This window comes from Arvicanthis niloticus, chromosome 27, assembly GCF_011762505.2.
Source record: "Arvicanthis niloticus isolate mArvNil1 chromosome 27, mArvNil1.pat.X, whole genome shotgun sequence".
Classification (NCBI taxonomy): Eukaryota; Metazoa; Chordata; class Mammalia; order Rodentia; family Muridae; genus Arvicanthis; species Arvicanthis niloticus.
In genome coordinates, this window is record NC_133435.1 from 3859811 (window position 1) to 3875616 (window position 15806).

General features: G+C 40.4%; 3 protein-coding genes and 8 non-coding genes across 20 annotated transcripts in view; 2 read left to right on the forward strand and 9 right to left on the reverse strand.

Annotated features, from left to right (window-relative positions):
• Positions 1-411, forward strand: part of Cep295 (centrosomal protein 295) — a 34944-nt gene extending 34533 nt beyond the window's left edge. For 6 of the 7 annotated variants that reach the window (XM_076926014.1, XM_076926015.1, XM_076926016.1 and 3 more), the window contains one exon: positions 1-411. In XM_076926014.1, the coding sequence (XP_076782129.1) occupies positions 1-236 (236 nt within the window). In that variant the 3' untranslated portion in view covers positions 237-411. The other variant, XM_076926017.1, reaches the window with a different exon arrangement.
• Taf1d (TATA-box binding protein associated factor, RNA polymerase I subunit D) lies at positions 334-11417 on the reverse strand. 2 transcript variants are annotated; one of them, XM_076926027.1, is made up of 14 exons: positions 11285-11417; positions 9930-10026; positions 8809-9187; positions 7687-7862; positions 7165-7216; positions 6062-6224; positions 5147-5203; positions 2867-2909; positions 2634-2666; positions 1710-1737; positions 1388-1447; positions 927-985; positions 668-700; positions 334-448 (listed from the first exon to the last, which is right to left on the reverse strand). In XM_076926027.1, exons 2-7 carry the CDS (start codon positions 9998-10000, stop codon positions 5193-5195), a joined length of 852 nt encoding a protein of 283 aa, XP_076782142.1. In that variant the 5' UTR covers positions 10001-10026; positions 11285-11417; the 3' UTR covers positions 334-448; positions 668-700; positions 927-985; positions 1388-1447; positions 1710-1737; positions 2634-2666; positions 2867-2909; positions 5147-5192. The 2 variants fall into 2 exon arrangements, with proteins under 2 accessions (XP_076782142.1, XP_076782141.1); XM_076926026.1 differs by lacking the exons at positions 334-448; positions 668-700; positions 927-985; ... (3 more) ...; positions 2867-2909; positions 5147-5203 and having other exon boundaries at positions 5942-6224.
• Positions 503-637, reverse strand: LOC143439893 (small nucleolar RNA SNORA25). The gene has a single exon (XR_013107896.1). It is a non-coding gene; the product is annotated as a small nucleolar RNA SNORA25 (small nucleolar RNA).
• LOC143439895 (small nucleolar RNA SNORA32) lies at positions 764-885 on the reverse strand. The gene has a single exon (XR_013107898.1). It is a non-coding gene; the product is annotated as a small nucleolar RNA SNORA32 (small nucleolar RNA).
• On the reverse strand, positions 1228-1300 carry LOC143439888 (small nucleolar RNA Z40). Its single transcript, XR_013107892.1, has one exon. It is a non-coding gene; the product is annotated as a small nucleolar RNA Z40 (small nucleolar RNA).
• LOC143439894 (small nucleolar RNA SNORA1) lies at positions 1517-1643 on the reverse strand. Its single transcript, XR_013107897.1, has one exon. It is a non-coding gene; the product is annotated as a small nucleolar RNA SNORA1 (small nucleolar RNA).
• LOC143439890 (small nucleolar RNA SNORA8) lies at positions 1874-2010 on the reverse strand. Its single transcript, XR_013107894.1, has one exon. It is a non-coding gene; the product is annotated as a small nucleolar RNA SNORA8 (small nucleolar RNA).
• LOC143439912 (small nucleolar RNA SNORD5) lies at positions 2754-2825 on the reverse strand. Its single transcript, XR_013107914.1, has one exon. It is a non-coding gene; the product is annotated as a small nucleolar RNA SNORD5 (small nucleolar RNA).
• On the reverse strand, positions 2971-3101 carry LOC143439896 (small nucleolar RNA SNORA18). The gene has a single exon (XR_013107899.1). It is a non-coding gene; the product is annotated as a small nucleolar RNA SNORA18 (small nucleolar RNA).
• On the reverse strand, positions 5352-5479 carry LOC143439907 (small nucleolar RNA SNORA40). The gene has a single exon (XR_013107910.1). It is a non-coding gene; the product is annotated as a small nucleolar RNA SNORA40 (small nucleolar RNA).
• Positions 11333-15806, forward strand: part of Bkgd (beta-keto-L-gulonate decarboxylase) — a 25774-nt gene continuing 21300 nt past the window's right edge. Inside the window, exon 1 of one of the 3 annotated variants that reach the window (XM_076926025.1) lies at positions 11333-11535. The gene's annotated coding sequence lies outside the window, so the exon portion shown is untranslated. The remainder of the gene's footprint in view (positions 11536-15806) is intronic. The other 2 variants (XM_076926024.1, XM_076926023.1) reach the window with 2 other exon arrangements.

A 15806-nucleotide genomic window follows, 5' to 3' on the forward strand; every position in this document is an offset into this window, starting at 1 on the left:
GTTCATCCTTAAGCCACCTGAAGGGTGTGAATGAAGAAGTGTTTCTTCCTGAAGAGAGAGAAGCTGCCCAAGCCCTTGTACACCAAAGGGCACTAAGGTACCTTTTCATTCCCTTGCTCTTAGGATTTTGCTACATGCTCCAACCTAATTCCACCAATTTCTCTTACAGGTTATACAGGCAGTTAGCTGAGGTGAAACAACAAAGAGAAGAGAAAGCAAAGCAAGAAAAAGGGTGAGCAGGAGCCAGCTTTTCACTCACAAAGTACAAACAGCTAAATTTTCTTTCTACATTAGAGAAATTTCAGGCCCAAATACATGCCAACTTCCTATAAGTAGTGTAAAGAGTTTTTTTTTTAATGTATAAAATTATTTATTGTATTAAGTCAAATAAATTCTTATTTATGAATTGGATTCCTTTGCTGTCCATCCAGGTCATCTGAAAATAGCCCTACGAGAAGACAAAATAAAATGATAAGTTCATTGTAATTCAGGGGAATAAATGCATGTTATCTTCTCAGAAAAACACAGCACTATCAAAAAAGTGCCTGGATTTACTCTGTGAAGAACATCAATCTTTGGTCACAGCGTTAAGAGCTTTTGGTTTTACAGCCCAAACAAGCCCTCTTTGAAATGACCTTTACTACCCATATACTTCCCATATACGTACCTTTCTCAAAGGTTGTCCAGTTGTTTTTCAGTCCTACATAAATAAGAACATGGGAGCAATCAGACTTACAACTGGGTCTTGAATTTGCTGCTCAATAAATGTTCCCAACAGGTTAAATGCTAGTCAAGTAGCATGTGGAAAACCTAGTGGGAATTTTTCTTTATGGTCATGTCCACAGCAAATAAGAAACTGCATTCTAAAAGCCTTGGTAATGACCATTATAAAAATGAGTAATATGACTAAAATGACTCTTACTTGCCTTTCTTTTTATCTGTCCTTGGTTTAAAGACAGTCATTGACAACTTGTAAGTTCTTAACCTGTGGGAGGAAATGATTCAAAGAATTACAAATTTCTACAAGGTTAGTTTTGAGTGCTAAAACTAGAGGGAAATGATTGTTGCATCTGATATCCTGAAACTACAGTACTGTGACCTAGATGGGCTAGGTGAAGCAAGACTATTTTGCTCATATATGGCTGGGTGGATAAGACTATTCTCATGGTTGAAGAAAAGGAGTCATCTGGTCTGCATACATGGAATCCAAAGAGATCTACCCAATATAGATGTTCAGAAAGGCTGCTTTCACTCAGCCCATTCAGAGCAGTTGAACATTTTGCCCATCATCACAACATCATTTATAGTAGGTAGTGTTTTTCAAACCAGGCAGTAAATTTCGACAGTAAATCTCATCTCACACGTGATTTCGAAGTTAACATCTTACCAGAATACTTGAGTTTCAATTTACTTTAGGTTAAGGCCCTTCTTCATTATCGTTATGTACCTAGAAGATTATTAATATTATTATTATAAAAAATTATTAATCTCTATTCTAGAGTATAGTAGTTATATAGTATGTTACAGGTCTCATTGACACCACTGTAATTTATCTGCTGTGATGGAAGCATGACCTGTATCACTTTAGCCACATTGACCAAATCTGGACATTGCCCAACAATGCCCATTCTTAGAATGAGGCTTATACAAGTCTCATACATGTTATCTACTCAAGTAAAAAGACTGCTAGAAACAGAAAAATGCCTTACCATTTTAAGGTAGGCTTCACTTGTCAGCCTAGAAAGAAAAGGAATGGTTCATTTAACAAGCAACCAAGCTTTAATTAAGACCCACATTGAGGTCCCCAGATCAATCTTGCTATGCCCTCCCCAGCACACCTACATAAAAAAAATATGTACATACATATGAAATAAACTGTATCATTAGAAATACCAGGTTTAACATGCACAAAGCCAAGAAACCAACGATGCCAGATAGTGAGTTTCTATAGCACTGTCTTTTGAACACTCAACAGGAAAGAACTGCTGAGTGCAGATACCATGCAGTGCAAAGTCCTAAAGCATTCTCAGCCCTGCACTAAAAGCAGCAGCTAATTTTTTAATGTTAACATACATTCACATGCTGAGGGGCTGGGTAGACCCCTCTTTCAGCTATTTCCATCTCAGCTAAAATCCCCAACAAATGGGAAATTTGCCTTATATTAAAAGATTAATGTTCTCTTGCACACACTGGTGTTGACTACCTTCCAGATCACTCCAAAACACTAAGGGTTTCTCACTAAAGTCAGAGCCTCCAGATTTTGCCATCATACCTCCCTGGCTGCTAGGGTTTTGAACCATAGTACTTATATTCACTGACCTACCTAGCCAAGAATTTGTTTTTCTGAGTTTTCCTGTTTCTCAGGCTGTACTCAAACTTGGATCTTCCCACCTCAGACTCTCAACTCCTAGAATTATAGATGTGGGACTAGCACATAGTGTTATCTTTTAAAAATAACTCAATTATCCCTACTGAATAAGCATTTCTAATCATTTTGATCTTGCATTTTGAATGATGTACTACTTACTAGCCTAGCACAAAGAAAGTACTTTCTAGTTTGTACACACATAAAAATGTTTTTGCTGAGAACTTACACATTATCCCTGGAGATTTGTAATTTTTTTTATACTTACCAACGTCTCTGAAAATTCTTCTTATATTAATTCCTAGAGAACAGTACATGACTTTAAAAGGATATCATTTCAGTTATCAAAAAAAACTGCAAAGTTACCCCACATAACAGCTATAGCCAGTTCTGTCAGAATCAAATTTTAGTTCATGTCTAGATCATTCAGCAGTTGAACAGTTTAATTCATCATGTGAACTGTAGCTATATTTCCCCAAAATTAGTGTCACTAGAACTCACCTAAAACTCAGAATTCTAATCTTTATGAAGGAAATGCCAGTGCCTGAAGTAAAAAACAAAACAAGACAAAAAAGCAAAATTGACACATGGGTTTTGCACTTGTTAGCTGTCTTGTAGTTCCTTCCCACAGACCTCATAAACCGTCCTGTGAGTCAAGTAAAACCACAAGTTACTATATGAGGCGTTTCCAACGATGTCTGGCTACTGAGGAAGCCCCATCGGGATAGACCTCAAAAATAATCATTTCAACAACTGTGAAGCTATCCAGCCATCTTCTATGAATAGGAAGTTAAGGACATCACAAAGTAATCTTACAATATTTGCCTATAAGCCCAATATTATAATCTTACAGTGCTGAGCTCTCAAACTGACTTACTGTAGAGGAATCTTAATCCAGCTGCTGGGAGCTGACTTTTTTTTTTAGCAGAAAGTATCTAGAAAGCAGCTATCATCTTTGCAACCATCGAGCCATATACGCTGATAGAGACTTGTTTTTCAACAGCCTACAACAGCTGAGCACACTCTGATAAACATCTTGTTTATCCCACATAGCTCGTTTTGCTGTTTGGTGTCCACAGCTGCAAGGCGCAGGTGCTATCCATGCCATACGCTTGTAAGGCGCACCTGATATCCACACCTGCAAGGCACGTGTATAAATGCCCTGGACTTCCCTTCAATAAGAGAGGCAATAAGAGAGAATGGAGACAATAAAGGAGACTTGAGATGTGATCAGAACCTGTCTTGTCTCCATGACAACAATGTGATCAGAATGATAATGTGATCAGAACCTGTCTTGCTAGACACTGGCCTGGCAGACCGGAGCAGCAGCTCGGGTGGGACACATTGGTTGCCAAGCCAGGCAGTGAAAGTCTCAACATTTTGGCCCCAAAGCGTGGGGCAGAACGGTCTGCAACACAGTAGCTCCAAAGTGTGGGTGAGTGTGGGCCTCAACATCCAGCAGCATACTGGCTGGAATACAGACACTCTTAGCACATATATTTAACCCTAAACAATGAAGATAAAGTTAGTCTGAAGAAGGAAGCCCCCATGTTTGAAAGTGTATCTAATTGAGTGGCAGAATGACAAAGATTTAACAGAAGATATGCCCAACTATCAGGAGGAAAGAAAAGCAATTTAAGAGGGCAGGGGAGCTTTACAAAGACAAGCTAGAAAGAATATAGAATGAGCCAAGAGTGAGGAGCCCAGAAGAACAGAACAGTTTGAGGCAGAAGTCAGATAGATTCAGCCAGTTTGGAGGAGTATGAGCCAGAACAGCTGAGTTAAACCAGACAAAAGTTCAGTAAGAAAGGGTAAAAACAATCTAGGCCTAGAACAGATGGTACAGAGGCCAGAAGCTTCTAACACTATGCCTTTACTAGCACATGGGCAGTAAGGCTCAGAGACAAGTCAAGTCAGGCAGACAAAAGTGTCAGGGACCGCTCTATCAAATGTTGGAACCCACACTGCCAAAACCCTTGGGGACTAGATTGTTAGAACCCGCACTGCCCCAAGCTGCTCTGGTCTGGCGTTCAGCAAAAGAGGACAGACGTGCAGAATGGAGACCAGATGGGGTGTGATTCAGTCCCATTTATTCTCCAGTCTCTCTTCTTGTTCTCTCCAAGTCCCAAGTTCCCAGTCCCAAGTCCAAATCCTGGTTCCAGCTGTAAAAGTCTCAAGTCCTTATCCCTAGTTCTGTGTTGCTAGTCTTTTTCCCAGCTCCATGTTTTCTTCTTCTGGATCCTTTCTTCTGTCCCCCTCCCCTTTCATGTCTCACTTCTAAGTGATGCCTTTAGTCTCACATACCCAAGGGAAGATCCTGGGTATATAAAACAAGATGTCAGGGAGTTATGGCTCAAGATGGCTACAAGGATGATAGCCGCCTTCAGTCGGCTCCCACAGGATAAGTACCAGCATACATAGGCAGATAAAACTAAATCAAGAGCCTAAATATAGGGGCAGTCTGAGCTTTTAGGAACAGTACCTATTGTTAGTTAGCTCATTGCTTTTCAAATATTATGTGATGTTGCAAATTTCTGCTGTAATTTATAAACCATGCTTGAGAAATTTTGATACTATAAATCGAGTATAAGACCTTATATATAGCCTTGTTTAATTTTGCATCATCCTGCCAACTATACCTATCTCAGTTCAAATTATTCTTTCTAATGTTCTAGGATTTACTGATTGTTGGAGCACTCAAACTCTCATAGAATTAGCATCACTGAAAGTTAACATAATTCTGAGATAAAAACTGAAGATATAAATTGACATGCTACTTACAACTGAAACATCCATTCGTGTGTATCTTCCAATTCTTACTTCATAATCAAGACAAGCCTTTAAAGAAAGGAATATTCATCTATTGCATTGCCGTTATAGGATAAACTATATATGTCTGTCTGTATGTATGTGTATACACATATACACATACATATATGTGTAGGATATTGCTAGAACCAGCCTCATCAATAGCATCTGTGTTCTTAATATTCCTTCTTGTATGTACCAAAACTCATACTGAACAATGAGTTCTGGGTTGCAAAAGAGGATCTTAATTTCGCACCTGTCCAACTGGCCTTTGTCCAACAGCCGAACAAAAACACACCAAGTGCTATCAAATCTGACACAAAGCCAGCTTAGAACTGTGACCACAGTATGGACAGTGGTAATAATTAAAAACAACCCTAGGGGAAGATAAGCACTTGTTTGATTCAAAACTTACATATCCAGCCAGAACCTGTCTGTGGGTGTGAAAAGAAATCTCAGACAAGAACATTCTTGTAGGTGTGGAGCTCCCCATAACCAACAATGGCTGACTAATGACCATCTTATAACTTCAGATCCAGGTAGGTGCCCTGATGCCTTCTGACCAGGTACCAGGATGCACACCACACACATATGCATGAAGGCAAAATAAATATGAAATAATTTTTAAAAAATTGGTTTGGGTTAAGCACTGAAGAGGTTGGGGTTCTTGAAACTAGACATGTATAGAATTTTATTAGCATTTTCCCTCAAAATCATATCATAGAATCGTCCCTATAGTATTTCTTACTCTGAAATCAAACACTGAAAAGAGCTTTACTGAGTATTTATTAGATTCTCCCCAGCAAGTTTATCTTCTTTCCCAGACTTGTTCAGCGACTCTTATGTTTCTTGATCTATTTGGCATATGCAGTCATCTGTGTTCTTTACCTTCTTTGATAGTCATGTTCATCTCCTTTCCAGGTCCTTCTGTGCCCGGTATGGCATCTTTGGCTTTGGCTTTTTTAGAGAATGTAGATTCTTTCTTAATCTTCTTTTGTTCTAAGTTTCTCTTCCTTGAGAATTCTGAACTTATTATGAAGCAACTGTCTTCCTGCATTTAACAGAAAAACTAGTAACTAAACTCACCAATGACTGGTGGGTGAGCACAAATACAGTCCTCACCACACCAGCACTACTTTCTCACTTGACAGCACAACAGACTAGCTAAATGTTCTTTATTATCTTATGAGGAGCTAGAGCAATGGCTCAGTGGTTAAGAACACTTAGAACACTAAGAACTGTTCTTTCAAGGGTCCTGTGTTCAATTCCCAACCACATGATGGCTCATAACCATGTACATATAATGTGACCTCTTCCATTAATTAATCAGGTGTACAGATAGAACACTCACACATTAAGTAAAAACCAGAAATCAACAGAGCAAAAAATAAGTGACAACACTGGCTTCTCTTACTTTCAAGACTAAGTTTCAATTCCATGCACCCACCATGTGTGTGTAACTCCAGTTCCAAGGGATCTATCTATATACCCTCTTCTGGCCTAACTAGGCACTAGGCATATACCTGGTATTCTTACCTACAAAGCACAATACTGAAATTTAAAAAAAAAAAAAAAAAAAAAAGAAATTTAAAAAGTCTTAAGATTGGAGCCAGGCACAGATACACATTTTGTAAGTCAATAAATAGCAGGAGCAAAGATTGTGTTGGCAGGTTAATCCACTGGTTTGTGGTCTCAAGAGGCCAGACTGACTTCTGGCCTCCACAAATGTGTACTCATACCTACATGCAAATACACACATACCCTACACAAATATTTAAAGCTAGAGTTATAACTTAGCAGTATGATGCCTTGTCATAAATATAAACGCAGACAAGGCTTTGAGCCCTAACACTTGGGGATAAGAGGGAAGAGCCCCCACCCCCCAAAGCCTTTGTATCAAATAGCCTAAATTGCTTAAATAAATGCAATTTCAAAATATTATACAACTTCTACATTCTGTAAATAAGATAGAATAAAAATCAGACACTTACAACCAACTTGATATCACATTCAGACTGAGGATTTGTTGCTTCATCTTCAGTTCTGTAACATTAAATGGATGTCACAAATCTTACCTAGTATTCTGATAACACTGAAACCTATAGTCAAAGAAAAACAATCCTCCCAAAAGTGATGTCCCGTGCCTATACCTCAGATTAAACCATCCTAAATGGAGTAGAAGTTACTACTATTGAAGAATTATATAGGATGCTCATTTTATAGATGGCACATGCCTTTAATCCTAGCAGAAACAGAGGCAAGTAAATCGAGTTCAACTCTAGCCAAAGCTATATAGTAGTGAGACCATCTTTTTTGTTGTTGTTTGTTTTTTGACAGGATTTCTCTGTGTAGTCCTGGCTGTCCTGGAACTCACTCTGTAGACCAGGCTGGCCTTGAACTCAGAAATCCGCCTGCCTCTGCCATCTTTATTTTAAAGATGGTGAGACCATCTTTAAATTAGCTTAAAAAATGACAAATCCCATGAACAAAGTACCCTTCAAGATCCAACTTACAATGGCTCTTCAATAGGAGAAAGCGGACCATCATCATCCATATACTTGTATCTACGGCTGTCAAGGTCTTCCTTTTCTAAATCTTCCCCAGCATGCATTTCCTTCAAGCATTCCTTAAGGTGGTGTTCATACTTGAGTTTTTCAATGTGGTGAAAAAATCCTCTTGCAACTGCTTGCTGCAAATTAAAACATACAATTCCTTACATAGTAAAACATCAAATACTAATTATAATCAAGCTTGAAACTGTACCAAGGGGCTGGACAATGGCTTGCTGTTCATCCAAAGAACCAGATTTGAAAGCCCAGAAACCATGTAGTAATGGTTCTACTGTAATACAGACTTGAGTAGTGAAGACAATATCTAAGAACAAGGTGACTAGGAAGACAACCCAAATTGGCAAGCTCTGCCATGTCTGCACATGCACAAAGAAATACAAAGTAGACATTAATCTTCTGATTACACAACCCAACAAAGGACCACCTGCAATCAGTTTAATGCTCAAACATTTGAAAAACCTAACGAGCATCTGGGTACTTGGGTTTTCTCTCCAGCTCTTGTCCTAGTTAACTTTAATTATCAATTTGGCACAGCTCAGAATCACCCCGAGAAGGGATGCTAAACCGAAGGACTGCTTTATTTTTGTACAGTGATAGCCTAGATTGTGGGTGTTGCCATTCTGAGCAAGAGCTTCTAGGCTAACAATGCACATGACCAGCAGCTTCCTTCAGGGTCCTATTCTCCAGCCCTTCCTGGGTACTTCTAAAAGTGGGCCTTAAGAAATGATACCATACCTGCTGACCTTGTAATGACAGGTTTGACTACTGCTGAAAAGTTGGGTATAGTGTGCTTCAGAGTAAAGACAATAATATGAAGGGACTTTGTATAAGGAACCTTGTTGGAGTAGTATAACTCCCTAAATCTGTGTGCACACTAATATACTTGTGCACGTTTCTCTCACTAGTGATGTATATGTGAGATGAAAATTGGAGCACTTTACATAGATGACACTACTATTAAAGCAACTATCTGTTCCAGGTGTCCCTCAATTAAGAATGGCCATCAAACCATGCCATCTTACTTAATGTATTCACCTACATTTAAAAAAAAAAATAATCATTCACCTCATATGTTAAAATTTGCTTCCAAGGTAAAGGTTTTCTTCCACTTTCAGATTCTAAGAATGGAAACACAGCTCCTTTGTTTTTAATTTGCTTTGCATCTATTTGTGACCTTCTAGTGTTCTTTGATCCATATGGTCTTCCTCTTGGTCTTAATTTTGGCTTATATTTTCTCTTTTTCCTCCTTTTCCGCTTCTTTTTCTTAAATCTTTCAAAAATAGCCTTTAAGGTCAAAGGCCTTGGTTCTAGAGAAGAGTCACTTGATGAATCTGTTTCAACACTTGCAGGTGAAGTAACACATTTCACAGTAGGGCGTCTTTGCTTTTGTGTAGGTGAAGGAATACACTGTGTTTTAAATAAGCTGCTATCAGATGAGTCATCGCTAAAACAAAAATGAAACCACATCACCAAATTGTCATTAGATGAGTGGCAAGGCCATACTCCCAGGCAGCTACAACCCCGCCTTCCTTCAGCTTCACAGCTCCAACATCCTCTTCCTGAACTAAGAGCACCAGGACAGATATACAAAAGCACTCATGACAAACCCAAACATGTTAAGCATTCTTTGATTTCTTCAAAGATCAACTCCCCCCCCCAAATCATACCCAGCATTTTAGAATGGACTCAGTACCAGTTAACCACTCACTATGTCCTACTATATCTAAACCAAGACATAGTTGACTAAAATGTTCAATTTTATCTTTCAAAAGCACCACTTAACCACTGAAACTTCCACTATCTACCTACTAAACAAAAATGGGCCAATAAAACCAGAAGTAGACCCCAAAATGTAGTTTTCTTGGAAAACTAGACTATGTTCCATCTCTACATGTTCAGGTTGTAGATAGCTGCAAGAATACAGTCTTATTCAAACCATTAGTCAAGCCAATATATGTTAATTGAGGTTTTCTACATCTTTATGGACAAGCATTACAAATAACTTCCCATCATTCAAGTACACAGGAGTGCACGGTGTGGTACCATGCCTTTAATCCCAAGTCTTGGGAGGTAGACAGGCAAGATTATCCGGGTGAGAGCAGTCATGGCTCTAACCACTGAGACCCTGTCTCAAAGTAAATTGAACATCTGGGTTGAATCTAGTTTACTCACAAAAGCTACCTTACCTTTGGTTTCCAGTATCTCCAGCTCTATCCGATGCCACACAGTCAACAGAATTCACTTCTGATTGAGACATCACTTTTCTCTGCCTTACCCAGTTTTCTGCAATTACAAATTTCAATGATGCACCTTCTCATACACAGCATTCTACCGGAAAAGTTTAACACACTCCTCACCACTATGTGAAACCGCTATGGACAGTACATTTTAGATCTACTTTTAAAGCCTTTGAGTGAGCTCAGTTGAACTCCTCTGCTCTTCCAGAGTTCAGCTTCCAGTACCCACATAGAGTTGCTCGCAATCTCCCGTTAACTCCAACCCCCATATGTTAAACTGGTCTTTTGTCTTCCTGAGTACCCTCACACAATCAGTTTTCTTTAAATCTGAGTGAAACCACATCCCAATGCGGTTTGTTTTCTCTAAATCTACCCCAAAAACCTACTTGGCTTTAACCACCGCCTAGCCTCACAGCAATATAGCATTTCTAATTCCAATCTGGGCTGCGCACTATACACTAAGTTTGGGTAGTTGGGATAAGGCGATAGTGGCTCAAAGACTGTTACTGATCAAACGGTACAAGAACCTTTAGATTATGGCTGGAGCGATGGCCAAGCAGTACTGTCAATGGACTAAGATTAGACTCCCAGAACCCACATGGCAGCTTAAAAATAGCTGTAACCAGTCCTAAAAAGATTCGACGTCCTCTTCTGGGCCCTGTGAGCACAGTGTGCACGTGGTATAGAAATAAGAGGGAGGTGAAACGGTCACATATACTAAAGGAGAAAACTTCGAAGTTATTCTAGGCTACACATCCTAGAACTAAACTATTCACAACCTTCAAAGGTAAGAATAACAGGTGATTACGACCTTAGACTGCAAAATATCCACTACATGAACTGCTTTTCTAAATTAACCCATCAAAACTGAAATATAAGGTTGGCCTGATTGCACGAGCGATAGATACATCTGTGGGTATATTCAGAGATAATCACTGTAAATTCCTATCTAGGAATCACTCTCATCTGTGCAAGCTTTGGAGGCCACGAGGTGAGCTGAGTCGAACATGCGCGGTGGGCCGGCTAACAGGACCCTTTTAAGCACGGAAAGAGATGAGGGCAGGCAGCACACGACATCTTGCAAGTCACTAAAAAACCCTTCCAGGCCCAGAACACCTCGGCCTCTCTCAACAGCGACCCGGAGTCTCGCGCGGTCAGCGGATGGCTGGAGCCTGGCCCGCTCGGCCGCTCCTACCCCTACACTAGCGCCGTTTCCGCGCGGACAACCGCCCAAAGAGCCCCGCGCTGCGGCCCCCGCGGTCCCGCCATGCAGACCGGAGCAGCCAGCCCGAACGACCGCTTACCTCGTTCGTCGCGCCGAAAAGAGCGGTCCCGCGCCCAGGAGACAGACTAGAACAAGGACGAAATCTCGCGTGAGGGCACGTCTGTGGGCGTGTCTATACGTATGGACTAAATGGTGGGCGGTCCTCCGGGAGGGGCGGTACCCAGGCCCTGCCCTTGGCCTGGAGCTATCAGAAAAGGCAGGCCGGGACTGAACCAGTGTTCCTGGGTGGGAAGAAGGCGTTCCTGCAAACGTGAAGACACTGCAGGTCAGGTGAGCGCCGGTTTGTTGTGGTGACTGAGCCCGCCGTGTACCGACTTCCCTGTCAGACTAAGGGTGGCCTGTGCTATGTATTTGTATACTGTAGCGATGTTCTCAGTCGCCTTACTTCTACTCTTTGATCCTTGCAGTTTGCCAACAGTCTGTTGGAATCCTGCATCGTTGACTCTCTGTGGCCTTGCACACATGCGGGTCCACTAGGACTAAGTTCTACTGGAACATGACAAACACCTTATTCAGTGGGTGACAAGCACATTTCAAATGTAAAGTTGTTGACCTAGAGATATAACTGGATAATACAGAGTTTGTCTAGTGTGCACGGCACCACCGAGAAAAACAAAAACAAAAAAGCAAACAAAAACCTGGGTGTGTGGTTAGAGCTGTTTGAATAGGGTCCTACGTGACTATTCTATTTGCAAAGCTGTAAAGCCAGCCATGGTGCTTAAACCGTAATATACTTGTGCTAGTATATCATAAAAGTCTGGCATATCATAAATACTTAACAATTAATACACCGCCTACTGTGTGCAGTATACTTGGAAGACAGGAGAAATCCAGTCTAGGAGGAAGATGAAGCTCAAGCATGGTCAGTTCTCCTGAGTGCAGGGCATCACTCTGAGCACAGTCTTCTGGTGGCAGCTGAAGGGGCCGTTTCTCCACTGCTCATTCAGCTTAGGATGGGTGCATTCTGGAATTCCAGATCTGCCTTTGAGTTTGTTGTTGCTGCTGCTGCTGCTTACACATGCCTCTCTATGTAGCTCTGAGAGTCCTATAACTTGATATGTAAGCCAGGATGGCCTTAAACTCACAGAAAACCTCTTGCTTCTGCACCCCTCTGCCCCTGCCTCTGCCTCCAGTGCTGGAACTAAACATGTGCACCACCATGCCTGGCTTGAATCTGCTTTTGCATTCTGTTTCTGCCATGTAACAACTGAATGATCTTGGATAAATTCTGTGTTTACTCTTCTGTACAATAAGAAGTACAATATAAATCTGTCAAGGATTTGAGAATTTTGAGGGACATTAAAGGGCCTGACAGTTTCTGAATACAAGGTGGCCTTAATAATGACACTCAGTCTGTTGCCTGCAGTGTTGTTTCTCCCTCTACACTTACCTTCCTGTTCGTTCACCCTTTCTCTACCCCGTTTCTCAGCCGTCGTCGGCTCCCACCACTTGTATCAGGAAAGTAAATATTTGCCTTCATCTGGCTGGAAGCTGTGCTGGAGCAGCTCTGACTGTCTGTGGAAACCATTATTCCCTTTGGGTCTGAAACTCCAACTCCACCCTCTCCACACACATTCTCTCCCCTGCTGTCATCTGCATGAACATCTACATCTCTAAACCAGGCTGGAGACTCCCCTGGTTCGATTTTTGTCTCTATTTTGGTAGGAATATAAAACAAAACTACTGATCTTCTTTTAAGAAAGTGAGGAATATAAAATTAGGAATATTGCTGGGCGGTTGGTAGCACATGCCTTTAATCCCATAATCCCAGCACTCTGTGACTTCCAGAACAAACACGCCTAGACAGAGAAACCCTGTCTCTAAGGAGGTGGGGGGAGGGGTTAAATCTAATTTGAATTCCTATTATTCTACTACATAATTATCTAAAGTGCTTTTATTTTCCTCACTATATACCGAGCTATACTAAGACTTGGTGTGGCAATACATACACTGAACCCCAGCACTCAAGGGGTTCAACAGGAAGAGCACAGTTCCAGAGTAGCTGGGCCATACAGTGAACCTTATCTCAACAAAAAGAAAGAAAAAAGAAAGAAAAAGAAAGAAAGAAAGAGAGAGAGAGAGAGAGAGAGGGAGGGAGGGAGGGAGGGAGGAAGAAGAAGTAAAAGAAAAACAAGCAGTAATGATTAATATGCTGTTTATTGTGCAGATTTGGTATTTCATGTATTAGGAAGTATCGCTGGTTGACTGATACAGAGTGTGGTTAACTGTTAACATGGGGCATCTGGGTAAGGAGTATGTAAGTTCTATCTGTATACGATCTACCAGTCTTAAACTATTTCAAAAGAAGATTAACATGTTTTAGTTCTAAACAATTAAAGACAATCAATTGAAAACTATGTTTAGAGTGATTCAAGTATGATTATAGCAGCTGGAGACCATTTTCAATAATTACTTATATTTCATTTAAAACACAAGAGTATATGTGTTAGATAATTAAAGGACTATGAAAAAGAATGTTTGGTCAAGTACTAAAGTAAATGTCACCTATTTCAACTACCTTGGAGGCCAAGGCAGGAGGATGGCGTGTGGGGACAATGTCGGGATCCTATATCTTAAAGAAAAACTATAAAGATAAGATGCTAAATATGTGCAATGGCATGTTCATGGAATATATATGTTCTGAAAGTATGGTCAAAATAGAAATCGTAGGCCAGAGATGGCTTAGGAGTTATACATGGAGAGAGAAAGCTGACTTCTGCAAGTTGTCCTCTGACCTCCCCATGTGGGTTGTGGCACACAGACACACAGATACACACACACACACAAACATACACACTAACACACACACATACACAATAAATACTTTTTAGTGAAATAATGTTTTAAAAAATCCTGAGCCTAAGAAACATATGAACCTGTAGAAATGGCTCAGCAGTTAAACAAACGCACATACCTCTTTCCAGCAGGACTAAGTTCCACTCTCAGCACAGGCCAAGGTTTCCTTTTAAGCCTTAAGTGATTGTGCTTCACTGGAGACACAGAGGCAGGGGGAGCTGTGAGTTGAGGAATTCCATTATGTAGACAGGGTATGGATACCCTGTCTAAAGAGAAAACCCAATCAAAAGAAACCTACAGCAGTCTGAGGGCCCACTTTTCATTTGCTGCATGAGCACTTTTAAACCCAACCATTCTGATTAAGGAGATGTTCCATTAACAGTATTGAGTGCTAGCTACTCCCATGGTGCTCTGGGAGGCAGGAATGCCCTCAGTGATTTGACTGTCCTGTGCTGTGATCGGGCCGCCTGTCACCTCCCTGCCCTTCTCCTTTTCTTTCCCTGAATTCCCTCTAGCCATCTCACTGGGCTCCCTTATGAGGCCCATCTCCTGAAGAGGGAAGTATGTGCCAATCTATGAATATATGTGCTTGGTTTTTGTAAAGGGTTTTTGCCATGCATTTTTGAAAATATAAGATTATAACCGATTAGGCTACCAGATTAATTGAACATTAAAAGTACTTACCAAGTAAGTATATTTATTTATAAATTAAAGTAAAAAAAAAAAAAAAGACTTTCAAAATCTAATCATTCATAGGTTTCCATTTCAATTGGTAACTAAAATTTTCTCTCATTAAAATGACAAATAAAAGGAATAATTCAAATGTAAACAAATAAGATTTGGCAACATAATTTTTTAGCGTCAGGGAAAAAAACAAAAACAAACTCCCATTATATTACTATAATGCCAGACCTTGGTATTTTGTTATTAATGAGATCTACTTTTAGAATGAAATTCCTACTCTGTTTAAAAATAATAAAGGTGGGTAGTCAGACCAGCATGATCGCTCAGTGGGTGAAGGTATTTACCAATAAGCCTGACTGAGTTCAGTCCCTGGCATCCACCTGGTAGAAGAGAGAACCAAGTCCTACAGTTGTCCTGTGACCACTACAGGTATGCTATGGCATGTGCACAAGGACACCCATGCAATACACACATACATACACAACAAACAAATGTAATATTAAAAACAATTTAATAACTCCAAGACAATTAACTTTTAGCTTAAATGTCAAATATAGAGCAGCAGTCAAGTGATCTATCATATACAATACTGTGGACTGTACAGATTGTATATGCATACACATGCCGACATCTGCAAAACCAATTAATTATTTGTAATTCTTAGTGCATATCTTTTATTTCAAGACCATATTCTTAGACCGTCTGTTAGAAAAGCTCAGGTTAGGCTGAGTATAGCACTCGTGAGAAAGTGCTTTCCTGGCATACTTGAGCTCCTGGCTCAATCTCAGTACTGAACAAATAAAAATGAAAGGAAAAAAAGTATAAAGAACAGATTCATATAACAGTATTGGGCTGGGATGTAGCTGAAGTTCCACATACAACACTGGGTTCCACATACAACACTGCCAGGAAGGAGGGAGGGAAAGGAAGGAGGGAGGGAAAGAAAGGAGGGAGCGAGAGAACAGAAAAATAGATCAAAAGGGAGAAGAGGGAAAGAACAGTAGGGCAGAGGTCCCTCAGCTCCTGCTCACATGGAACGGGCAGGAAGTTGTTTGAGCTCT